The following is a 27780-nucleotide window of genomic DNA, read 5'->3' as shown; positions in this document are numbered from 1 at the left end:
TTACTCCAGTTTCTCCAGTCTACAGTTTGGATGCTCCAGACCAGTAGAAAGCAGCTCCACTCCTGAATCTTCTACATTATTGTAACTTAGGTCCAGCTGTCTCAGACTGGACGAGTTTGAGCTGAGAGCTGAAGATAAAGCTGCACAGCTCTTCTCTGTGAGTTTACAAAAACTCAGTCTGTAGAAACACACACATTAAAATGAAGGCATACAGATGAGAATCACATTAATAAAGAGACAGACAACACAGTCTCAGAATACACACCATACAACTGAGACTACAATAACTCAGCCTGTAGACACACACACATTCAATTAAGGCATATACAGTCATGGACAAAAATATTGGCACCCCTGCACTTCTGTCAGATAATGCGCCACTACTCCCAGAAAATTGTTGCAATTTCAAATGCTTTTGTATTCACATGTTTATTTATTTAGTTTGCATTGGAAAAACGCCAAAAATCTGAGAAATAATGTAAAATCTGACTTTATTTCACACAAAACTAAAAAAATGGACCGGACAAAATTATTGGCACCCTCAACTTAATAATGGTTAGAACACCCTTAAAAATAAAGAAATAAAAATATCTGAAATCAATTGCTTCCGGTAGCCATAAATTAGGTGTCTTACACTTCTCTACTGGAATTTTGGACCACTCTTCTTTTGCCAACTGCTCCAGGTCTCTCACATTTGAAGGGTGCATTCTCCCAACTACTGATTTGAGATCATGCCACAGTTGTGCCATGGGATTAAGATCTGGACTCATCTCGGACACTTCAAAACTTTCCAGTGCTTTGTCTTAACCATTTCTGGGTGCTTTTTGAAGTGTTCTATGGGTCATTGTCCTGCTGGAAGACCCATGTCCTCTGACGGAGACCCAGCTTTCTGTCACTGGGCCCTACATTGCGCCCAAAAATGATTTGGTAGTCCTCAGATTTCCTGATGCCATGCATACAGTCAAGGCACTGGGTTCCAGAAGCAGCAAAGCAACCCCAAAACATCAGTCCAGCTCCACCATATTTGCCTGTAGGGACCGTGTTCTTTTAGTTGAAGGCCCTATTTCATTGTCTGTAAACTGCTTTACCAAAAAGCTCTACTTTAGTCTCATCTGTCCATATAACGCTCTCCCAGAATGAGTTTGGCTTCCTCAGGAAGGTTTAGGCAAACTCCAGTCTGGCCTTTTATGTCTCTGTGTCAGCAGTGGGGACCTCCTGGATCTCCTACCATAACATCTCATTTCTTTCAAAAGGAAACGGATAGTGTGAGCTGACACCGTTGTACTCTGTGTCTGCAGGATAGCTTGAATTTATTTGGAAGGTTTTTTTATCCACCATTCAAACAATCTTTTGTTGCATTCTGTCATACATTTTTCTCTTCCTTCCTCATCCAGGGAGGTTAGTGACAATGCCATGGGCTGTAAACTTATTGATGACACTACTCACAGTGGACACATGAGCATTAAAATCTCTGGAAATGGACCTGTAGCCTTGAGATTGTTCATGCTTTCCTACAATTTTGGTTCTCAAATCCTCCGACAATTCTTTGCTCTTCTTTCTTTTCTCCATGCTCAGTGCGGTATACACAGACACACAAAACAAAGGTTGAGTCAACTTTGCTCCATTTAAACTGGTTGCAAATGTAATATCTATATTACCAGCATCTGTAGCTTGCCACAGGTGTTTTTAAATAAAGATTAAAGGAGCATTACATGCATAGGCGGAGATCCCGGGGGGGACGGGGGGGACACGTCCCCCCCTCGCATAAAGTTGTCCCCCACTCAACAAAATTAAAAAAAAAGTAATATGAAACAAACGCACGACTACACAAGCGCTGCTTATTATAAACGTAAAATAATGTGCTTTTTAAGTGTTGAAAAATCATGATCCCCCTATTCCTCAAAGTGGTTCGGGTATGCTGTTTCCAAAGGGCGGGGCGAGCACCGTGTTTTAGTCAATCTGCCCACACGGTCAGGTTGTGAGATTGTTTCTTCCTCTCTCCCCCTCCCGCTATGATACACGATATGTAAAGATATTTACCTCATTCTCGAACGAAGTAACAACATGTAAGAAGAAGTTTTTCTAAACGCCATTTACGAAGTTCCAATCGATAATCACAAGTATTAATACGTTTATTAATGGATTGACATGACAACGTGAACGTTTGCCATAACACACGCAGGTAATTAACACCCTTACGATAGCTAGCTAGACAGTTAGGACACGGTCCTGTCAGGGGCAGGTTAATGCTTGTTAATAAACGTAGGTCTACATGTCAGTGCCTCTCCAGATTAGTTAAATTAACTGAAAGTAAATTAATGTCATTTTTTCGTGGGGTCAATAAATAATACTGGTATTTTCAGCATCGGGTGAGAGTGGTACAGTGGATAGAGGGGTCGTGAGTTACTGAGAAGGTTGCTAGTTCAATTCCCAGTCGAAACGTCCTTAAGCCTTTTGAGAACTTACTTTGAGCATCAAGTTCTCTTGAACTTTGGACATTATTTGTCTGTGAGTAGATATTTCGCGTTAGTTCATTTAATGCCGTTTAGATCATTCAAAAATCACTTAGAATTTCTGTTTGTAAATGTGATACAATAATTTGGTATTTAGCAGTTTATGCTAGCTCTCGTGAAAGCATTTTTTTCATGTCCCCCCCCCCCGGAATTACTCTCTGAAATGTTACCATGTATTGTCCCCCCCTACAATGAAATGGGATCTCCGCCCCTGATTACATGATAGAAATACAGTTATTTCTTACAATTTTGAAAGGGTGCCAATAATTTTGTCGGGTCAGATTTGACAATATTTCTCAGAATTTTTGTGTTTTTCCAATGCAAACTAAATAAATAAACATGTGAATACAAAAGCATTTGTAATCCGATTTTTTTTTCTGGGAAAATTGGTACATTATCTGACAGAAGTGCAAGGGTGCCAATATTTTTGTCTATGCCTGTAGATGAGAATCACAGCATTACAGTTTTTATTTTACAATCGCTAACATCCTTTTGTTTAATCTGTAGTCGCATTTTCAAAAATCAAAACACAATTAGCACAACATCTGTCTGTTGAAGACCCCACAATTAACACAATTCATGTTGTTTTCAAACAATATGCAGCCAATTCAGACATTTCTAAACTACTTAAATTCTTATTTGCAGGCTGACCCAATTATGGATCTTACTCAAAAATTCGTACACACAGTAAGCCAGAAATGAATGCCTAATGTTCACTTCATTAAATGTAGTATGAAGCCTCTACTTCTGCAACAACACCAGCTCAAAAGCTGAACTAAAACAGCTGATTAGCATTTTTGAATTAAGCGATCATTAGAACATTGAAAAATGATGGTGGAGTTGAAAACACAAACACAGCCCTGCAGTGTAGCCCTGAAATCCAGATACAGCATACAAACACAAAAGCTTGCAGCTGTGAAGTGCAGAACAGAAAACAAAAGGAAAATATAGCTGCAAGCAGCGATGGCGGTTTCCTCCTCCAGACATTGCGAACCAGGGAAAAATGTATTTTTGTGACAATTTGTCACTGTATAGAAAAATCCATGCTGCAGACTTGCCAATGGGATATTACATTTCAAATGCATTACTTTGAAGATCCTCAAGGGCCATGGCTTCAAGCTAAGAGTGAGAAGGGGTGTGGTCATCCCTAAATCTCCTTAAACGTTGTGTGTGTGTGCTTGCGCGTGTCAAAGGAGCCTGTCCCTGTCCCTGTGTGTGTGTGTGTGTGTGTGTGTGAGAGAGAGAATCTGGAGCGCACACGCGCGCAAGAACAGAGGGGCAGGAGCAGAGAGGCAGACTTGAGAAACACCCTAGCAATTAGCCAAGCATGCGTATTTCAAATATTCACCAAAAATCTACTTTTCATTTTACAGTCAATTTTTTTTCAGATTTTTGTTCTAAACACTCTCAAGTGTCTTCACATGAACTTATGATTGAATCAGAGTATAACTTTTTGACCTGTTGATGTGTAAAGCATTATTTTAGCGTTAACAATGTATCTAATTTGCTTTATATCAATCATTTTTTAAGATATGAAGTTGCCTTTGCACATGGGAACATGTTGTAGTGTCTTCCAGTGACATATAAAGTTTGGTGTTGATTTCACAAAGATTTGCCAAGATATGACTTCACTTCCTGTTTGGCGACTTTTCAGTTGAATTTGAGTGGCTGTACCGGACAAACGGTTGTGAGGATCAAAATTCCTTCCATAACTTTTGTGAGGCTAGGTCGGAAGATCATCCCTGGTGATTTTGAAGAAGATTTGCCAAAAATTGTAGGAGGAGAAGGCTTTCAAAGGTTTTTGATAAAACCGGAAATAGCGGAAAATCTATATAACCGGAAATTGACGCCATAGGGTGTGTTGAATTCGTCTTGATCCTGGGAATCCAATGGTACCTCATTTTTGAAAATCGGTCATACGGTTCAAAAGTTGTGTGTGTTACAAAAGTCCAACTTTGACCTATTGGTGGCGCTAGAGTGGTCTAATGAGAGCCATGAAAATTGGTGTGAATGAAGAAGGGACTGTCCTTAATGAGTGTGCCAAATTTCACAAAAAGTTACCATATGGTTCTAGGGGCTGCCATTGACTCCCATTGCAGCAACATAATAATAAGAAAGCCTACAATAACAATAGGTTACCTCCTACCGGAGGAAACCTAAAAACTAAAGCAACATAAAATGTATATTATTTTACTGCATTTGCACCAGCGTCAGTGTTCACAACTGAAAACCAAAAACTTCCTGTGGTGCAAATGCAGCAACAAAAGGCATGTCAATGATGGAGGTAGGCCAATCAGGCAATCTTGCACAAGATGCCTGACTCTCCCACATCCAAAGCATTTCATCGTAGTGTCTGAAGTTGCACGTGTCAGAGTTCAGTGAAAATGGCCATATCCACTAACCAAAATGTTTGTAGTGATCATGGATTTACAACTAAACTTTCTAAGCAAACCACTCAGTAGAACTAACACTCTGGCATATTCAGAAAATAACTGAAACACAGAGTCTCCAGAGTGACAATAACGACATTCCTGTGAGACATCCCCATTGAGCTCAGCCACCACCAGTCAGTGGCTACTACTGTAGATCTCCTCTTCTGTTTAAGAGCTGATTAAAGAAAACTGACTTGACACACATACGATACAGGACAGTGTCATGTGTTGTGTTTGTAAGTATGATTCACTGGACTGTCACCATCTCCATATCTACCTGTGTTATTCCATTTTGTGCTTTTTGTGTTTTACTGTATTTGTGTGTTTTATTTTTACACAAAGGCCATGCATGTTGGGTATTTTGTTGATCACTAGCAGCATTTTCATGCTAATAAGAAGGGTACTCGGAGAGCGCAGACCTCCACCAAGTACAATATCACACAACGTTAGCAAAAGTAAAACTAAATACGTGGATCCATCCAGTGATTCAGAGTCATTCCAAACTTTGAAAGGTTGTGTTGATCACTAGCCACATTTTCATGCTAATTAGAAGCATAATCTTGTTTACAGACAAACACTGGAAACATAACTTCCTTGACAATAAAGCTTTTACTGCAGCATTACTGTCACCTTTTATGTCTACAGCAAATTCCATGAAGTTAAGATGGCTCACTCACTTTAAGTGGTTTAAAAGGAAAGAAAACTGAATAAAAAAACACAATGGATTTCATATTGTCTTTTTTATGCAGGTACCTGTAGAACTGAAATATGAAAAGTAATGCAGTTTTTGTAATGTCATCATCTGTAAGTATTTTGAAAGTCATTGTGCTATGATTGTGACATATTCCTCGATGATAGAAAAAGTGGGCTAGCGTTTTGGAAGAATGATTTGATATTGAGTCTGGTATGCTATGTTCTTTAGTAGAGTTAGTATTTAATTAACAAAATGTGGTATTGAGCAGAAAATGCACAATTTGGCCAATTGTGTAATGTAGGTGTGTTGAGTTTTAAAGTGTATCATAAGTATAAGTTAATGTTTGTTAGCAATTGTAAAAGAAAATTGACTGCATATTCTCTGAACACAACAGTTATTCAATTCATGGTATGGTCCACAAAAGACAGATGTTGTGTTGATTGTCTGAGTTTTGAAAATGTGACTACAGATTGGACTAAAGGATGCTAGCGATTGTAAAAAAAATGAAATTTCAAAGTCACCAGAAAAAAAAGCAGAATTTGTCATTCGGTATCAAAATGATTCTGAGCCGTAACTGTCTGTGAGGTGGTCGCTAACATGTAGGTGTTTTTCTGTGGAATGATCTCTGCTTGAGGCAGCATCCATTAGGAATTAGAGTGAAGCCATGAAGTATTCCCAGCATTTCGTAGTGCTGTCAGGTGACTATGGACTTCATCTAGATAGCAGACAATTAAAATGCATCATTCAATTGTGTGTATTAATATCTGCATCAGTTGCTACACTGGTGATCAGATGCTATATTGATACATATTTAATCCCTTCCAATACTGTCAGTCATACTACAGTGACTCTAACTCTTAACAATAAATCCATTACAATATAGAATATAACCTCAGTAACCATCTTCACACTCACTCAAGACTCCAATACTCACTTCACTCTTCTTGATGCTTCGACCACGGGCAGCATCCTCAGCAGACCTGCATCTGATCTGGCAGGTGACCTCCCTCTCCCATAATCCTCCAGGTAGGCCGTAAGGTGAACACGGTTTTCGTTTCAGCCCGTTCCACTCACTGGCATCTACACAATCTTTAGCTTATAAAAAAGAACGAGTCGTGGTTAGTTACCAAAAAAAAGTTCGTCGCTGATTTTCCAGTCGATTGTCTATATGGCTTTGTTTCATGCAGAACTAGAGACTTCAGAGCGTAATAAGATTTTTGTCGGGAGCCGTGCCACGGTTCGACACGTGATCATGCTACACCAATGAGAAGGCTGCATTTGTCAACAGAATGGAAAAATGGCGGCTCCCGTGTGGTTAGAAACATCGTTAAAGATAGAGGAAAACATCCGAACATCCTCAAAAGTGGGCTAAATTAATTCTAATTAGTGCTGTATAGATAGCCGCGTCCAAGAATAACAATGAGGCAAATATACGATAATGTTATTTTTATGTTAAGTCATTGACATCAAGTTTAACATACATGGGAATACCCATTACTGTGGATCTTACATGGACTGTGAACACCCACCGAAGAAATCAAGGCAAAGACTGTACTTCCTACATCAGCTGAGGAAGTTCAGCACCATCAGCTGTGTGTCCTGACAGCATCACTTGGTATGGGAACTGTACAGCCTGTGACTGCAGCACCGAATCATCAGAGCATCTCTCCATATTCTGCAGGAGACCTACAAGAAAAGACCTACCTACCAGCGCCCAAGGTATTGTAAAGGATTCCTAACATCCTGACCATGGACTTTTCAAAACACTGAGGTCAGGCAAACGTCTCTGCTGCTACAAGACCAGAACAGAGAGACTGAGGAGGAGCTTCTTTCCTCAAGCATTCCTTATCCTGAACACACACAATGACTATAAAACATCAATTACACCTTTTTTCACACATGTTCTTTAAACTCCCTCTTGCTATTTATGAAAAATATTTCTTGATCTTTCTTTCTTCACACTCGCACAGAAAAAACAGTAGTATTTTTATGTATGTGACAAATAAACCTCCATGTATCAATAAAAGGCAGTAATTGTAAATACCAATGACCATCTGTTTGTTCATTCATTCATTCATTCTTCCACAAATGAAAACAACACTAATGAACCATAAAAACACTCTTTATGAAACATGAAATATGATATATAAAACTGTACAAAACTGAATAAGAAATAACAGATTAGGGACACTCAGTCCTCACTGTTAGTGTCAGTGTCAGGACAGTTATCTTCCAGTTCCTACAGCAACGACATAGGTCAACTATGCAACACAATCCTGCAGAAAAACATCTGTCTGTCTCACAGGCACCTTTGCAGCCACAGTGTATCACATGCAAAACACTGTCAGGGGCCGGATTTCTAGTCATCCAGGTGACGTGCAAGTTCCCATTCTCTATTTGCCAACCATATCCAGCAGGTGATGGAGCACTTATATTATGTTTGAGACAGGACCTCATTATTGCAGCCTGGTAGTTTGCCCTTTTGCAGTGCTGATGGAGGGCATCAGTGGTAGGGGGAATGGATAATTCTGGCAAGGCTGATGATGTCATACAGAAAGCCTTGAACCTAGCTTTATTTACATTATCAGCTGCCGACTGATCATATAAGTGGCATACATACTGGCAAAGAAATGCAAATGTTGACTGCTCCAAGTTTAAGTTAGTACCTAAACTTTTAAAAGCCTTTAGGTACTCATCTTTCTCACATGCAACAGAAAATGTCTTTTTTTTCTCCTTTGCCATTAAAGGCACTTGTGGAGTCACACCCAGAAAATGTTTGAATTCCGATCAAGGCTGAAAACACACTGGTTCCAAGAGCTGATGACACCTTGGTAATGTCAATGATACATGTCCTGTTGCCAGTCCCTGTAAAAAAAAAACATATAAAGTGCATGGCAAATCTGTCTGCACACTTACAGCAATGACTGCCACATCTGTATATGCCAGACAGTGTAGCGGGATGAAACGGAAACAGGGTTCACCTTACAGCCTATATGAGGATGTGCATGTGTGTGAGTGTGAGTGTGCACACACTGGGCACCTTCACGAGGCTTCTCTCCAGTCTTCTCTTCCACACACACACACACACACACAGAGTTGAAGACCTTGTAAATGTTTTCCCACATAGTATGTTTTTGCATATGAAAATGCCAGTGAAAATGCCTTTACATATTGTAAACATATAAAAGGTCAGGCACATTTATGTGGACCTTCCCTGCCATGTACTATCAGGTGATGTTTTAAAGACCCAGCTTGTTTAGAAGTTTTTCCACATTGGCATGAGTATCAACATATGCATTTGAGAAGGGCAAACTTCAAACTTCAGAATTCAAGCATTTACATGGCTTTTCTTCACTGTGCAACCGCTGATGGCATTTCAGACTTGATGTCCTAGTGTAGTGTTTCTCAACCACTGGGCCGTTGCACTTATCCTTATTACTACTGTATTTTGTGCTGTGTCTTACTGATATAATGTATTTAACCCTTATTTAATGTTAATCACAATTACAAACGAGGGTCTGACAGGGCTTACAATTAGGTGTGAGTGCTCCAGATCAATGAGGAAAAGTCAACCCCCTCCCTGGATTTCTAAAGTTGGGATGATTATTGTATTTCTGTGATGACTTCTTACAATGTTGCATGGAATTGTTTGTGTATCATCTAAGCCTATGATTTCTCATAGTTAAGATCACCTTAGCTGACGTAGGAAGTACAGTCTTTGCCTTGATTTCTTCGGTGTGCTGGGTGTTCACAGTCCATGTAAGATCGTCAGTAATGTGTATGCCCATGTATGTCAAACTTGATCTAAATGACTTAACATAAAAATAACATTATCGTATATTTGCCTCATTGTTCTTCTTGGACGCGGCTATGTATACAGCACTAATTAGAATTCATTTAGCCCAATTTTGAGGATGTTCAAGTGTTTTCCTCTATCTTTAACGATGTTTCTAACCGCACGGGAGCCGCCATTTTTCCATTCTGTTGTCAAAAAGCAGCCTTCTCATTGGTGTAGCATGATCACGTGTCGAACCGTGGCACGGCTCCCGACAAAAATCTTATTACGCTCTGAAGTCTCTAGTTCTGCATAAAACAAAGCCATATAGACAATCGACTGGAAAATCAGCGACGAACTTTTTTTTGGTAACTAACCACGACTCGTTCTTTTTTATAAGCTAAAGATTGTGTAGATGCCAGTGAGTGGAACGGGATTCATTTTCTAAAGCACTTTTCGTGCTTCACCTTGCGGCCTAAGGTTAAACTCCTCCAGTTCCTGGTCTGACATCAGCAGCACAAAGGCCACTGCTGACAGCTGGGAAAGAGAGAGATCCATTCTAATGTATTTTCCCTCCCTCAAGTAGCCCTTGACCTCCTCCACCAGAGAGTGGTCATTCAGTTCATTCAGACAGTGGAATAGGTTGATGCATCTCTCTGGGTTGGGGGCTTCTCTGATCTTCTGCTTGATGTGCTTGACTATTTCCTCTGTGTTCAGTGAGCTGCTTCCTGTCTGTGGCAGCAGGTCGTGTAAGAGTTTCTGATTGGACTCCAGTGAGAGGCCCAGAAGAAACCTCAGGAAAAGGTCCAGGTGTCCATTCTCATTCCTTAAGGCCAGGTCCACTGCAGTCTGGTGTAGGGCATGAAGTGTGTTAGCACTGAGCAGTGAAATAAGCTGAGAGGTGTGATGTTGGTCAGGCATATTGCTGTCTCTCTTGCTAAAGTGCAAAAACACATATAAAGCTGCTAGAAACTCCTGAATACTCAGATGAACAAAGCAGAACACCTTCCCCTGGTACAGTACAGCCTCCTCTCTGAAGATCTGGGTACACATCCCTGAGTACACTGATGCGTCTGTGACCTCAATGCCACACTCCCTCAGGTCCTCCTCATAGAAGATCAGATTGCCCTTCTCCAGCTGCTGAAAAGCCAGTTTGCCCAGGGACAGAATGGTCTTCAGGTTCCAGAGTGCATCTGCATCACGGTTTCCATACTTCTGACTCCTGTGTTTGGTTTGTATGATCAGGAAGTGTGTGTACATTTGAGTCAAAGACGTTGGAATCTCTCCACTCTCTGCTTCAGTCAGGATGAACTCCAGAACAGTGGCTGCCATCCAACAGAAGACTGGAATGTGACACATGATGTATAGGCACCTGTAAGACTTCAGGTGTGTGATGATTCTGCTGGCCAGTTCCTCTTTTGTGATTCTCTTCATGAAGTACTCCTCCTTCTGTGGGTCATTGAAACCACGGACTTCTGTCACCTGGTCAACACACTCAGGAGGGATTTGGTGGACTGATCCTGGTCGGGAGGTGATCCACAGAAGAGCAGAGGGAAGCAGATTCCCCTTGATGAGGTTTGTGAGAAGGACATCCACTGAGGCAGGTTCTGATACATTGTAGATGCATTCATTGTGCTGGAAATCCAGAGGAAGTCTGCTTTCATCCAGACCATCAAAAATGAAAGCAATGTTGTATCTGTCCTGGTTGGAGAAGGCAAAGTCCCTTGTTTCAGAGAAAAAGTGATGGATGATGTCCTGAAGGGTGTATTTCTTGTCTTTAATCAAGTTCAGCTCCCGAAAAGGAAGAGGAAATATGAAGTGAATATTCTCATTGGCTTTGCCTATAGCCCAGTCCAGAATGAATTTCTGCACAGAGACTGTTTTTCCAATGCCAGCAACTCCCTTTGTCAGCACAGTTCTGATGGGTTTGTCTTTTCCAGGCAAGGGCTTGAAGATGTCAGTACATTTGATTGGTGTTTCCCTCTTTGTTATTTGCCTCTTGGATGCCATCTCAATCTGGCTGACCTCATGTTCAGTATTGAGATCTACACTTTCCCCTTCTGTGATGTAGATCTCGGTGTAGATCTTTTCCAGAAAAGTATGGTTTCCTTGCTTAGGCACACCTTCAAATACACTCTGAAACTTCTCTGTTAGCATATGTTTGAGCTTTTGTTGACATCTAGGAAACAGTCCATCTAGAGATAAATACATTGGATTTAGTCAATCTGACAGCATATGTAAGTGTGTGAAGTGAGCACTTTAAGCCTTTGTCATGAGAGTTATTAACAATTTAATACAGACATCATATCCTGTCAGTATTCATCATGTAAGGGATAATGTATAGAACGCCGGTCATTATCGGTAAAATAAGCCCCGTCAGGGCGAACAGCACCCCGACGCGAAGCGGAGGGGGGTTGCTTCACCCTGAAGGGGCTTATTTACCCGATAATGACCGGCGTTCTATACATTATCCCGCTTATAACACGGCTACTTGCCAAAACGAAAATAACTTAAAACAGTGTGTCTTTTTACAATGTATTTGTTACTATTCGTAGTGTTAAAAAGCAAAGAAATAGTTTGCTTAAGACGTTGAATTTCAAAGACGTTGAACATTCTTTAGAACACAGCTGCTCAACCGTCCGCTAAAACTCTGAAATAAGTAACCGGACTACTTGCAGAGTTTACGAAAGAGGTGAATCAGAGGCAAAAAGGCCACTTTCCTTGACAGCGGTCATTAATGCATAGCAACGGTCAAATATCGGTTAATTATTGACCGCAGAACGTTGGTAAGCCCCATTCAAGTAAATGAAGCATTCTACAGCATTAAGAAGAGCCGTGTAATAATACAGTATATTTTGAATCAAGTTGCAATAACAATGTATAATTAAGCAATAAGCCCCAAGAGGCCGTGCTTTGCGCTGATTTTAGAACAGGTAAGGGAGTTGTTAGGCACGACGCGAAGCGGAGTTGTTGAGTAAATATCTCACATTTCCCCAGCTGCTGAGCAATGGTCCCCTGGTTCATGTTCTTCAGGATGTGCACTGCAATCTTCAGAGCTCCATCTCTGGCTTCTCTTTGGTCCTCTTCCTCATCCTCCTCCTCCTCACTGTGAGGGGATTCTGGGTAATCATTGGTCAGGAGCTTCTTGAGTCTCTTTAGTTCATTCGTCATGAAAGTGATGGCTTTGTGTTCAAGTTCCTGATAGCAAATCAAATCATTCCATCAGTGATGAAAAGAACAAAATGAAATATTTGCATAACAACTCTTCTATAGCTCTGATCAGTTGTTTATATGCATTTACATTTTACATTTAGTCATTTAGCTGACACTTTTATCCAAAGCGACTTACAAGGATGTATACACATTTAACATTTACACTGATGGCACACTGCACATCAGGAGCACTCAGGGGTTCAGTGTCTTGCTCAAGGACGCTTCGACAGGGAATCAAACTAGCAACCTTGTGATTACTAAACGACTTCTCTACCTCCTGTACCACTGCCATTTAAACATTCCCTTTGCTTAAAAACTAAGTCTCATTTTTGAAATGCTACACACAATTCACAAAACTGCAAACATCACAAATCTCTGAAACACAACTTTTCATATGGTTATCAATCAATAACTTTACAATAGTGTGACAAATCTCAAAAACACTACTGTTTTTGGTAGGCTTAAGCGTTTTGCAGATAGTGTTACAACAGCACTTCATAGAGAATTCCGATCAAAATCTCACATTTTTTAGTACCTTTTCAAGTTTTCCAAAACACTATGTAGAAGAACACAGAGATTGCTAGAATGAACAAAGTGAACAAAAATGCAAAAAGCTTGCTTGAAGAAAAAGTTCATTACAGCAAACTGAAATATTTCAGTCAAGTCAACATATAAATGCTAAGCCATTTATGGTGCAGAGGGCTGTAAAAGTACTGTAACAAAGATGTTTTTACAGTCCAGTGCATTACCAAAAAAAATATATATAAATATAATGACAAAACACTGTGTGGCTGTACCCAGCCTGTAGTTGGGGTTGTGTTCAATGTCTTACCACTGGTTAAACTGTGTGAATAATGTTTGTCAAAAAAGAAATTCAAAACTGAGTCAAAGGCTGAAAATTTGCGCATGGTTTTGCAGATTTGGGGTGGGATTTTGGTCTTTGAGTTCCAGGTACCTCAAAAGTCATGTTGCACGTACAAATCATTACTTAACTTATAGCAGACCTTAGTTCAGCAGGACACACTCACACACACACATCAGACACACACCTTGAATACAGTAGACAATTCATTTTGGTTGGTTTTGCTGAAGGATGGATGAATAGTTTTTTCTTCCTGTTGGAGACTGAAGAAAATACAAGGACAGCAGTTTTTGGTCAACAAAGCATTCGCAGGTCAATATCTATACACCAAACAGCAACACTAAGCACAGAAGTAATATGTGAGGCATGAGATAAACATTTAATTTCCTTATTTTAATGATGCCTCCTTTCTCCATGTTTTCACTCAACATCCAGGTAAAAGTGATGAGGAGTCATGTGCTGTTACAAAACGGTAAAATATTCTGCTGCAAACATTCTGTACTGCAATGGAATTTAAATTGTTATGGTGAGAATAACTGTATGAGTGGTTGGGAGAGACTGCTGTAGAAGAGATGAACCCAAATGCAGGAAACGTAGACAAACTTTGAAACACAAGAGGGACTCTTTACTGACACACAGGCAGGTACAAACAGGAAAGGTGCAGTGAGACTGCGTGAAACAAAACATGAACAACGTGTAACCATGAACACTGACAGCAAAGGAGTACATGACCAACCAAGAAAGCAAACACAAGGAACAGAAACACAACACAGGGCAAAACAAAGGGAACACATGGACCAGGATCAGGGGCCGGTATTTCAAAATGATCCAACAGGATTAATCCTACTGGATTGGATTAAATCCTGATCAGATCCTAAAAACGGGTATTTCAAAGCAAATCTGATCCTGAAGATTCAGATTCAGATTTGGGAATCCAATCCTGCCTTTGATCTGGATTAAACACTGCTGTTGAGTATTTCAAAATTTAAGTGGGAAATCTGGATCAGTTTGATCCTAAAAATCAGGATCACCCTGATCCCACCTCAGAGGTGGATTTGAGGGAGATTACATGTAAAGGTTTGAACAGTTTAGGTGTACCTGCTCCAAAAGTTATTTGTTTGATACAGTAATTCACTGATGTTTGATCAATGTTTATTTTCGTTGCACTTTCCTTTCTTTTTCAGAAAACACAGTGAAAGTTTGAATATGAATGCCTTATTTAAGTAACAGTTTTTTGTTAAGTTATACCCACTGATAAAAGCCTCCACTGAAAATCAGTCAAATTAATTTATTAACATGCATTCAGCACACACAATTAATTTTCATAGCCAAAGCTCAAAAGGTTATGCCATTTGGAGCAGGTCTATGTTAACTGCCTGTCTTCTCTTTCCACAAACATCTGTAAAGAAAACCAAATATTAAGGTTTTAGGGCTGTCCCTTTTGTTGACAACTGTTTCCTAAAAAGATATGTAGCCTACAACACATTTTGAAATCTACACACAATGCCTTGCGAGTGAATGCATTCAAATGGACTGTGGACCGCGACATACAGACGCTAGCCTATTTACTAGCTTGTTAGCTTCTTAACACAGGAGTCAATGGAGCAGCGTTAGCTCGCATTAGCGCAAACTCTGCTTAATTAGAGATCGCCGAGCTCTTCTTTCAACTTTGTGCTGATTTAAGTAATTGGTTAACTCAATATAATGATTGCCCTTCATCTAGTCTAAGGACGCATCAACACTGGCCAAGATTATACTTTAATTTAGAGACAAAAGTTGAGCTAGCTTCTCCTTTTCCTGGTAAAAAGTTAGCTCCCTTTCCTGTTTCCTGTCTGTGATCCAGGGGGCGGGACGGATTTGGACATCCCAATCTGCCGGTATCAGGATCACTCTGATCCAATCTGGCAAAGTTTTGAAATACCGGGATAGATCAGGTTGATCCGTGGATGAGAACAGGGGGATTTGGTTATCCGGATCATTCTGATCTGGATTACAAGTTTTGAAATACCGGCCCCTGATACCAGCAGATTGGGATGTCCAAATCCGTCCCGCCCCCTGGATCAGGAAACAGGAGAGCTAACACAACTATTGTCTCTAAATTAAAGTATAATCTTGGTCAGTGTTGATGCGTCCTTAGACTAAATGAAGGGCAATCATTATATTGAGTTAACAAATTACGTAAATCATCACAAAGTTGAAAGAAGAGCTCGGTGATCTCTAATTAAGCAGAGTTCGCGCTAATGCGAGCTAACGCTGCTCCATTGACTCCTGTGTTAAGGAGCTAACAAGCTAGTAAATAGGCTAGCGTCTGTATGTCGCGGTCCACAGACCAGATTTGAATGCATCCACTCGCAAGGCATTGCGTGTAGATTTTAAATGTGTTGTACATATCTTTTTATGAAACAGTTGTCAACAAAAGGGACAGCCCTAAAACCTTAATATCAGTTTTTCTTTTCAGATGTCTGTGGGAAGAGAAGACATTAACACAGACCTGCTCCAATTGGCATAACCTTTTGAGTTTTGGCTATGAAAATGAAGTGTGTGTGCTGAATGCATGTTAACCCTCTATACCCCAACGGAATTCTAGAACACTGCAGCAAAATCCCACGAAAAACAGAGAATTCCTTCATTTTTTGTTATTCTGTAAACAAACAGTTACAGTTAGAAAACAAAAGAAAAATTACAATTACAAGTTTGTTTTGTTTGAAAGGGCATAAATTCTTTGTTAATATGATATCAAATATGTATTATTGACTTCTACAAATATTAAAATACAAATCATTACACACACCCTAAAGTTCAAATTCATAAGTTTTGATCCGTACAGCAGATGTAGTTATTATATTTAATATATTCTTAATGTTTTTTATTAGTATTTGTTATATATTTTGTAAATAAATGAATAGATATTAAAATTAATATTAAAATATTAACACTACTTAACCATACAGATTACCAACATTTTTGCGAATTTGGTGGAAAACACCTAACTCTATGCCTCTTCAAAAGCATCCTGGTGCAATACATTTGTGGAGGAGGTGAAGGTGTTTGTGAGGATAAACATCCACCTGGGTATCCATCATATACCCTCTTTTCTTGACTACTGTTCATCTGATCCAGCCTTACAAGTGTCCTATGTGGCAGACACCAATGCCATGAAATAAGTATGAGGAGTTATTCAGATACCTAGCCTGTTCAAACCCAGGGATAGCAGACAAGCTTCCGAAAGTGAGACCATTACAGTTTTTTCCAATCATTTTCACACTTGGTTCAATACCATGTACTCTTTCTCAAAACACTTAACACATCCAGCAGTAGACCAACTAAATGGGATACTTTTCCAATGCTTAGATCCAAAATGCAGTCAATGTTCACCACCAGCAAAATGCTGTGCAACTACAGCATTTTTTTTTTTTTTTAAGATATTTAGATACTCTGTTCAAAACAGTTAACTTTAGTTTTTTAACCAGACACAATTTGGATCACTGTAGAAAGATGCTGTATTTTCAGACAAATTAAATTATACACTTGACATAAGACAGATTTAGTTTTTAGCCTACATAAATGTATATAGTTTACATCTTGATTGGAATTTAGTTTACATCTTTGTTTTGTTTGTTTTGCAGCCTTGCTACCAACTACCGCTGTACAGCATTTGCGTTGAAATGTACATACATGTAAAATATAGATGTACTGTAGGTGTCAATGAAGACATTTTCCCACTATTACTGCTGCTTATGAAAGTCATGGGCCATCAATGAGACAAAGTGACCCAAAAAGGGAACTAAAACAAACATGTCTATCCAAAGTGATTTACACTATCATCTTTCATTGGCCAGGAATTGAACCAAGGTCAGATAGCCTACTTGTTAGCCAACAACACTAACCACTGTACCACTTATCACACCTGGCATTCTTGCCACACAAAACTTGTATGTACAAACCAACGGAAAAGTTTGTTTTTACAGTTTTTTCCAATCATTTTCACTCGTCTCAAATACCATGAACACATTCCCAGAACACTTAACCCATCGAGCATACCAGTACACTATGTGAGGGTAGTAATAGATCTAATGTCAGACTACTATAGACTACAGACTGTAATGTCAGACTACCTATACAAACACCACCACTTGTAAGCTGACAACTTTCCATCTTCAATTCCGTCAGTGAGAAACCTACTATGTCCTACTGAAGCTTCCTTACGCTCATCAGGCCTCTCGCTGTTCCTCTCCCCCCATGTCCTCACTTCTCTTTGCTGCCACAGCACCCTCACTCACTTCTCTACCCTCAGATGAGGTGGAACAACTGACATCCTGACACATAAAAGAAAAAGAAAAAACTATCCTATGATTGTAAGCCATCACAGTGGAAGTCATTATTGTTTCATCCATTTTTATGTCAATTGTTTTATGCCACAACATCAGCTCAATATCCCAGTGTGTACTACATACAGACAAGCTATATCACATCTACTATAGATTTTTGTAGTAGTGATGTCCTATACCTTGGTCCTGATTTAATTGTGATTAGCTTTTCCACAGCATAAAAGCTGTACAAGCTTAAAATTTAACATCATAACATATTACTAGTTGGCTGTCGAATAATCTGCTGAATACCATTTCAATATGAGGTTTTCAATATTCAATGATGACCTTGCTATTGATTGTAGCTACTGTTGTTACCATAAGCTTACAGCTCAAAACAAATGAGGGATTTGAAATACTAGTAGAGATGAAGTTTTTTTTTACTATACATGTTATTTATCTTAAACTGATCAGTTTAGTAAGTGATGAGGCTGAGTCAATAGCTGGCTATCAACCAACTCCAGACGAACTCCTCAGACTAACGTTACCTCAGTCAATGTAGATAGCTAGCAAGTAAGCTGGCAAACTGGTCATGGAAATTGAGATGACGATACAAATTGTAAGACATTTCTTCTGAAAACCAGAAAACACAGCCGATTACCCACGTCGTTTATTTGTGCAAATAATAGCTCTCACCCACAGACGCGGGTGCTTCCTTCGTAGGTTGCTAAAGTCACGAATTGACCGCCATTTCCACAAGTGAGGTAACGTGAAAATTAGCTTTACTGAACGTCCCTCAAAGACCAATTATTAAATGTTACATATCTCTGCTAATAAAAGTGTCATGGCTTTACAATCTATTCGAACATCACTGATCTAGCTATGACTTTTGTCTATGTATACGATGAGGCTGGTGCTATTTGTAAACCAACACTTCTCAGTTACTGCCATACGAAGACGTTACTGGCGAGTTAGCTAGTCAGAAATAATTTGAATACGGTTTTTTATTTCTGACTTCTCAAACAGGATCGTTACTGTCATACAAACGTGATTAGTCGTCGTCATTGGTGCACAAAAATACGGTATCATCCAGTGAGAACAGATGTAGACGTCTCTGATTTCTAGCCTTTATTCCAACAGACACTGTAATCTTCAGGCGATCTGTCAGTAGCCAGGTTAAATTAGCAAATACTTAAAAAAAGCCAATGACAGCATATCCCGTTTCCGGTTTCAAAATAAAAGTAAGAAGTTAATCTATCCATTAGCGGTGTATTTTATCATATATCAATGTTGTAGTATTAACACCGTGTCTTTAAAAGTTACGGCCGTCGACGGCCGCTATGGGATTCTACAAGAAGGCCGTCCACGGCCGCTATGGGATCTAGAGGGTTAATAAATACATTTGACTGATTTCAGTGGATTCTTTTATCAGTAGGTATAACTTAACAAAAAACTGTTACTTAAATAAGGCATTCATATTCAAACTTTCGCTGTGTTTTCTGAAAAAGAAAGGAAAGTGCAACGAAAATAAACATTGATCAAACATCAGTGAATTACTGTATCAAACAAATAACTTTTGGAGCAGTTATACCTAAACTGTTCAAACCTTTACATGTAATCTCCCTCAAATCCACCTCTGAAATGGGATCAGGGTGATCCTGATTTTAAGGATCAAACTGATCCAGATTTCCCACTTAAATTTTGAAATACTCAACAGCAGTGTTTAATCCAGATCAAAGGCAGGATTGGATTCCCAAATCTGAATCTGAATCTTCAGGATCAGATTTGCTTTGAAATACTCGTTTTTAGGATCTGATCAGGATTTAATCCAATCCAGGAGGATTAATCCTGTTGGATCATTTTGAAATACCGGCCCCAGGGGCTTCAAAACTTATAATCCAGATCAGAATGATCCGGATAACCAAATCCCCCTGTCCTCAGCCACGGATCAACCTGATCTCTCCCGGTATTTCAAAACTTTGCTGGATTGGATCAGAGTGATCCTGATACCGGCAGATTGGGATGTCCAAATCCGTCCTGCCCCCTGGATCGCAGACAGGAAACAGGAAATGGAGCGACCTTTTTACTAGAAAAAGGAAAAGCTAACACAACTTTTGTCACTAAATTAAAGTATAATCTTGGTCAGTGTTGATGCGTCCTTAGACTAGATGAAATGCAATCATTATATTGAGTTTACCGATTACGTAAATCAGCACAAAGTTGAAAGAAGAGCTCGGCGATCTCTAATTAAGCAGAGTTCGCGCTAATACGAGCTAACGCTGCTCCATTGACTTCTGTGTTAAGGAGCTAAACAGTTGGTAAATAGGCTAGCGTCTGTATGTCGCGGTCCACAGACCACATTCTAATGCATCAATGCATTGTGTGTAGATTTTAAAATGTGTTGTAGCCTACATATATTTTTAGGAAACAGTTGTCAACAAAAGGGACAGCCTTAAAACCTTAATATTTGCTTTACTTTACAGATGTTTGTGGAAAGAGAAGTCAGGCAGTTAACACAGACCTGCTGTAAATGGCATAACCTTTTGAGCTTTGGCTATGAAATGTAATTGTGTGTGCTGAATGCATGTTAATAAATACATTTTACTGATTTTCAGTGGAGGCTTTTATCAGTAGGTATAACTTAACAAAAAACTGTTACTTAAATAAGGCATTCATATTCAAACTTTCGCTGTGTTTTCTGAAAAAGAAAGGAAAGTGCAACGAAAAAAAACATTGATCAAACATCAGTGAATTACTGTATCAAACAAATAACTTTCGGAGCAGTTACACCTAAACTGTTCAAACCTTTATATGTAATCTCCCTCAAATCCACCTCTGAGGTGGGATCAGGGTGATCCTGATTTTAAGGATCAAACTGATCCAGATTTCCCACTTAAATTTTGAAATACTCAACAGCAGTGTTTAATCCAGATCAAAGGCAGGATTGGATTCCTAAATCTGAATCTGAATCTTCAGGATCAGATTTGCTTTGAAATACCCGTTTTTAGGATCTGATCAGGATTTAATCCAATCCAGGAGGATTAATCCTGTTGGATCATTTTGAAATACCGGCCCCAGGAGATCATGGGCAGGATCATGACAAGTTGGATATGCACAAGTTGGACACGACTCTGCTCAAGATTTCTTCCTCTTAACCGGGAGTTTTTCCTTGCCCCTGTAACCCCTGTGCTTGCTCTAGGGGGGGGGGGGGGGGGGGGGGGGGTCAGGCCATGGGCTCTTTAAAGCCCCTTGAGACAATTTCATTGGATTGATTTGAATTGAAAGGTGAATGTACAAAAGAAGACTTACTCTGTTTCTAGATTGAAACCTGTCCTTACCTGGGATCAGGATGACTGTGTCCCTCACTAAAGTGTATGATCTGATCCTTTGACTGATCACTCTTCATGGACACACAGCTGGGTGAAGGAGAGGCTGGCCTCTCATCCACTGGGCTTCAGAGAACGAAACACATCATACAGTAGAAACTCATTAAAGACAGTGTTCTACTTGAGGATATGTGATGTCACGATCATTAGGTCACTGGCTCATTATTTGATTCCTCTGTGAGCTATGACATGTTTTGTCTTTATGTTAATGGTTCAACTCAATATAATCACTTGTTTAATCAAACAATCCTGTTTTTCTGTGTGTGATAATGGATATCTTGTAGCTCACTCCTTCAGTTAGCTTTTCATTGAGCTGTGTTACAGTAATAGTGTTCAGTAGCAGAGTAGTAATATTTTCAGCTCAACTACCCAGGTTTCTCTATGAAGATGTTTTCAGATCACTTGCGCTTTGTAACAGTATTTAAAATACCCTATCTTGGTAATCTTAATCAATTAGAATTTTGAAGTGTACGGAACCATTTTCCAGACCAAGGACAGAAATGGGAGGGGGCATTCATATTTCTATGCTTTGCTGAAATACAAGACTTTATTAAAGGGCCCTATCTTGTTAATCTATCTGACTCAATTTAGGAACTCAGCCTCTGTTCTTTTAATGTTATATTGTTACCCGTCAGGAGGGGTTTGTCACCTCCTCAGGGGTGTTATCTGCATACCAGAACTCCCATGTTTCAGAGATCTATGTTAAAACTGATCTATTCCACTCAAGGGCGTAGGTTTGCATAGGGTCGAAAGGTACTAGTCACGACCAAAGTTTGGGAAAGACACAATTGTCCCTGCCAATATTTTGTTAATTTGAGAAAAAAATATTTTGCACAATATATTTGCGAATTCGTATTATTATCAATACTATGTTCGTCGCCCAGAAGAGCTATAATACATTTCCAAATTTTCCAATGCACCCTCGAGCCTGCGAGACAAGATGCTGTCATTTAATTGGCTGAAGTGGCAGAGTCAGAAATACTTCGTGAATCGTGACTTGCACAGACATCCCAAGTCTCCCAGAAGTTCAGGAAGTCTCCCGCATATTGATAACGACTCCCTGATGCCCGCAAATGACTTAAAATCTCCCGGAATTAGAGCGAGTGAGCAAGACCGCGCACAGGAGACAGACGTGCTCCAAACTGCGTTAGCATCTGTGTAGCGAGCGCACAACAGAGAGGGAGAGGGATCTAGAGACTGTGCGTGAGGCAGTGTGCGTGTGTGCCTCAGGAGCATCCTGATTGGCCTGTTTCGGTATGTCAACCAATCAATTTTCAGTGTGGGCGGGCTTTTATCTCTTCTCCCGAAACCGAATTAATCAGTTTAGTGTATCTGAGAGTGCCCCCAAGAAAGGAAATATAAGACCTTTTACAACAGACTATACAAAGGTGTACCCATGTCTTATAAAAGTAAATCAGAATAACAGTCTTGCACGCTGTACTATCTGTAACAGTGATTTCAGCATTGCCCATGGTGGGTTAAATTACTGTAAAATACATGTTGAGGTGAGTTCAACAAGTTTAATTTCATGTGCGTATTATTCATGTCGGCAAGTTTCCAGGGCTACATGAAAACAACAAGCTCCTTAGACTTGTTTAAAGTTGCAATGGAATACACATAAAAGCAGTTAACATAAATAGGATAGTATGAGCAGCATATAATAAATAGTAAAAGTAATCTACATATTTAAACATAATTAACAAAGAATTGCATAGGGCTATAGCCTATAGAATGATATTATGCTTTTATAACTTTTAGGGTCCCACAACAGAAATACGTAGGCCTCCCTGAAATGGAATACCTTTCTGAAATGACTTTTTGCAAGTTGGGATGTCTGCTTGCAGAAAGAGAGCTGGAAGTATTCTGACAAGGTTAGCTACTAAATACGCCAGGAATTAAAAAAGCTTCATATTAGAAATTCGTTTGGTCTCAGCATTGATATTTCTGACCCTTTTATGCTTTGTAAGTAGGAAAATGCTACCCAAAAATATATTTTTTTCACCACCCAGAGAGTGAGTAGCTGTATCTATCAAAAAGCCCAGGTCGTTGTTAGTTTGCTAGTAGGAAACTACCCACACAGTGCAAACCTGGCTTTACATCACCACCCATTCTACAATGGAAACATGTTTCGACCAGTGTGTTAGCAGCAGCTGGTCTTGAAGAAAGATTAAGCGAACCTAACCACATAAAGTTACCATGCTAGTTTAGCCTAGTACCAGGAGGCTAGCAACTCAAAAGTGATATTAACTGATAATAATAGGTAGGCCTATATGATCCATTGGATAGTAATAAGGCTATCTCCGTTCCCTGTAATCTCTCGACGAATGTCAGCAGTCAACTAAGCATGGTTAGTGTCTGTATTAAATTGATGAATTGGTGTGCAGGAAAAACAGCAGCCTGAAGCTACAGATGTAGAGCAGGTTGATGATGAATCAGCACCAGGGGTCAGGTGAGACGTTGAATGGTCCACTTTGGAAAAGATTGCATTAAAATGCAGTTTTTAAAGGGATTTTTAGACAATTTTACCCATGAATATTATCATTCACCCTGGCTATTTTGAGAATAAATGTTATACTTGTTGGGTGCAATAAATTGGGATGCCAAAATGAATGCATCATATCATTCAATAATATATTATTTAATTGCACAGAAATCCAGTACAGATGATTTAGGCCTAGTACAGCTCCATAAAACCTGAACCAATTATCTACCTATTAAAAATGAATTTCAGAACAAACAAATAGATTGCATGTACTTCTCATTAGGTCATTTTGTTCATTAAGGCATTATTTTGAAATGCATTCAGGAAACTTAGAAATCCAGTGCAGATGTAGTGCAGGTTGAGGAAGCAGCAGCTGGACCATCAGGGCTTCAGGTGAGGTCTCACTCATGTTTGGGATATCCAAAAAAGGACAACAAAAATAAGTGATGTCAAAACATTTGGAGAATGTTTTTTTTTTTTTAAATAAGTTTTTATTATTAGTTAGTACACAAATGTTTGCCGGTTCAATATAACATCAACTAAGTTTATTTATTATTTTAGGGGGGCTGCCTACCAATGCTGAGACCAAACCTACGCCCTTGATTCCACTGCAGGACTGAGTCCACTGTAATCCAAACATGCCAAAGAAATAATTTTACAATGCAATACAACACTTGGAACTAACCCTTGTGTGGAAAGTACCACAGAGAGAACCAGAGACAGAGGGTAGAGATAAGAACATTAGCAGGGGTGTAAGAACCAGGATTAAAGATTTAGAGTTAATAAGTATATGCCATAGCCAGTGTATCTCATTCCTAGTGGTAATGGTTAGTGTTATTTGGAGATGTTTGAAATGTAAAACTTCTCATGTGTATTGTGGACCTGGCCTACATGAGGTGTGAGATAGCTCCCCACTTCCTGGTAATGAACACTTACACAAACACACAAATGCACACATGCAAACGCACACGCACACGCACACATGCACCGCACACGCTCAGACACAAACACACAAACGCACACACACACACACACACACACACACACACACACACACACACACACACACACACACACACACACACACACACACACACACAAACACAGACACACACTCCTCACCTTGTATGTCCATATCCACCAGCAGAGCCTCCGTGTTGACTCATTTTGGACCTGAAGCTTTGGTCACTTCCTGTTTAAGACAGAGACTTATATATTTGTAACAGTTCTGGAACTGTTAGACATTTGGAAAGCTGTATTATTAAAATAAATGAGTTATTTTGGTTATTGATATTACATATATGGTAAATAAGTGAAATATTCTCCAATAGCACTAAATTGGGAGTTTTTTGGATTCGATGACCTTTTAGAGTCTCTTTGAAATAAAACATTTTCAATGTCAATCAATGTCTTTTTAGCTCTTAAAAACACACATGGCATAATATGGTATATTAGCGATGCATGAAGGCCCAGCAAGTGACATCTGGGCCCTATTCGTCGTAGCTCGCTAAGTGCGTTAGCAAGCTCATTTTCAGGCTAAGATAAAAAAAACATCCCTTTTTTTGGTTCGAGGAAGCAACTTTCGATAAATCGCCATAGCAACATATCAATTAGCTCTAACCTGCTCCAGCACAGGCTAACTTAAGTGTAGTTGGATAAGCTTGCCACACCCCCGGAAAAAGGAGGGATCCCATTTATGGAATCAGATAAATGCCAAATAGATTTTGTATCTGTAATATAGATTTTGTATCTGTGAAACCATCTACACTTTCAAAACCTATCTACAGATACGGATTTCAAATACGAAATGTATCTACACTTTCAAAAACTATCTTCACTTTCAAAATCTATTTACAGATACGGATTTCAAATACAAAATGTATCTACACTTTCAAAAACTATCTTCACTTTCAAAATCTATCTGCAGATACGGATGCATTACGGATACTGATACGGATTTCAAATACGCATTACGGATTCCAGTTACGAATTACAAATTTACTTTTGGCACTGTTTTTACGTCCTTTCTAAAGAGCCAATCAGCACTTTTGGCAGATTTTCTAAAGCGCCAATCAACACATTGTATCCTGTACTGACTAGCCAATCAGCGCTAGCTTGCTGGCAACTGCTGGTCCGCTCATTATTCAATAGTTCTGCCTAGGGAGAGTTCTGGGGTTAGCCCCGCATGGTTTGAATACAATTTGGTGTACGAACGCCGTGGGGAAAGTTAAACAAGCATGCCTTATGTCTGGCTCAAAGGGGCAGTGGTTATGACACTCATGTGGGAATGCGGTGCTTGGGTGGAATACTTTTACTGTGCTTGACATGAGCTCTGCATGCAAGCAACGAGTTGTTTTCCTCGGCACAAAACTCGTAACTCTCCGCAGACTCTGGAGATCGTCAGCCTACAGAGTTATTTTTAAATCTCCAAACCAACGTTTAGGGCTCTGTCCACTGCCTTCTACCACGTAAGAGCTGATGGACACCTGTTATTTCAGCAACTTGTCTCACCTTCCATCAAGCCGCCGCGCAAGCCAGGCAAGGGGGATTTCTGACGCACGTTCAATAAATAATAAACTAATTGCAACGAAAATAGGATCTTCTATCCTTCTAAATATGCAACTGAAATATCTATATGAAAAACGATGTATGCGTGTATCAATGTAAATGCAAAACAAAGAAAGTTCCAATCTTAACGTGTGTTCTAATAAATGTGTGTTCGAAGAAGTGTTCTAAATATGTCTGTTTGTTCCAATAAAGTGTTCTATATGTGTGTGTGTGTGTGTGTGTGTGTGTATGTGGTCAAAAAACTATTTCACTCCCTACTCTGACAAGCGTTTCCATTCGAATACTCTCACCTCTCAGGCCTCACTTCCTGTCTACCTAAAAACTGTTCCTGGAGGGGTCACGAGTCAAAGTAAAAGTGCCAGCAGGTGGAGGTAATTTCAGTAAAATAAAATAGAGTAAATTGGCCCTAACACCTGTACTATTTAGTTAAATTTAGGCTCTGGCGATTCAGAGATCGCTTGGCTGCAGAACGCATTGTAACTAAGAAATTGGTCTCAGCCACATCTAACAAATAGAATCTAATGAAAGTGTGGCGAGAACTCCAGCTTGCTGCCTCATATATCTCTTCCACTGAGACGCTATAAAACTCGCTTCAACACAAAATACACAATAAAGCGTTTTCAAGGACTTCAGAAAATGGTTTCAAATAGGCTACCCCAAAGTGCCATGAAAAGAAACGAAAATGACATTGCAAGGTGGTTTTGAAATCAGGCTGGTCATTATCCAGTTGTTGAGGATGCATATGCACTTAACGGTATACGCCAACCACCACTTTGCATGTGTCTGGAGAACAAGACAATAGCAGCCTGTCTGCTAAATGTTCTCATCGTGATAATGGGTCATATGAATACTGTTCATGGCTAACTTAATTAAATGTGAATAGGAGACCTGTCACGAAAATGCTAACGTTAGCTTTCGTTAGCTACCAAAGCAGATCCTAATACAGTGGGTACGGAAAGTATTCAGACCCCTTTACATTTTTCACTCTTTGTTTCATTACAGCCATTTGTTAAATTTGAAAAAGTAATTTTTTTTCCCGCATTAATGTACACTCAGCAACCCATCTTGACAGAAAAAAAACAGAAATATAGACATTTTTGCAAATTTATAAAAAAAGAAAAACTGAAATATCACATGGTCTTAAGTATTCAGACCCTTTGGTCAGTATTGAGTAGAAGCACCCTTTTGAGCTAGTACAGCCATGAGTCTTCTTGGGAATGATCCAACAAGTTTATCACACCTGGATTTGGGGATCCTCTGCCATTCTTCCTTGCAGATCCTCTCCAGTTCTGTCAGGTTGCATGGTGAACGTTGGTGGACAGCCATTTTCAGGTCTCTCCAGAGATGCTCAATTGGGTTTAGGTCAGGGCTCTTGCTGGGCCAGTCAAGAATGGTCACAGACTTGTTCCAAAGCCACTCCTTTGTTATTTTAGCTGTGTGCTTCGGGTCATTGTCTTGTTGGAAGGTGAACCTTCGGCCCAGTCTGAGGTCCGGAGTACTCTGGTGGAGGTTTTCTTCCAGGATATCTCTGTACTTGGCTGCATTCAT

General features: G+C 39.6%; 1 protein-coding gene across 1 annotated transcript; it reads right to left on the bottom strand.

The window, feature by feature from the left end:
* On the bottom strand, positions 1 to 27780 carry LOC308363443 (NLR family CARD domain-containing protein 3-like; the record flags this gene model as incomplete). The annotated part of the gene is made up of 7 exons (XM_080836252.1): positions 1 to 178; positions 6574 to 6659; positions 9868 to 11609; positions 12402 to 12612; positions 13677 to 13752; positions 21135 to 21248; positions 27473 to 27780. 7 exons carry the CDS (start codon positions 27778 to 27780, stop codon positions 1 to 3), a joined length of 2715 nt encoding a protein of 904 aa, XP_080692378.1.

The sequence above is a fragment of the Sprattus sprattus genome, assembly GCF_963457725.1.
Source record: "Sprattus sprattus genome assembly, chromosome: 4".
Lineage (NCBI taxonomy): Eukaryota > Metazoa > Chordata > Actinopteri > Clupeiformes > Clupeidae > Sprattus > Sprattus sprattus.
The sequence above is the reverse complement of the archived record's forward strand: the minus strand, read 5'-3'. Positions and strand labels throughout refer to the sequence as shown.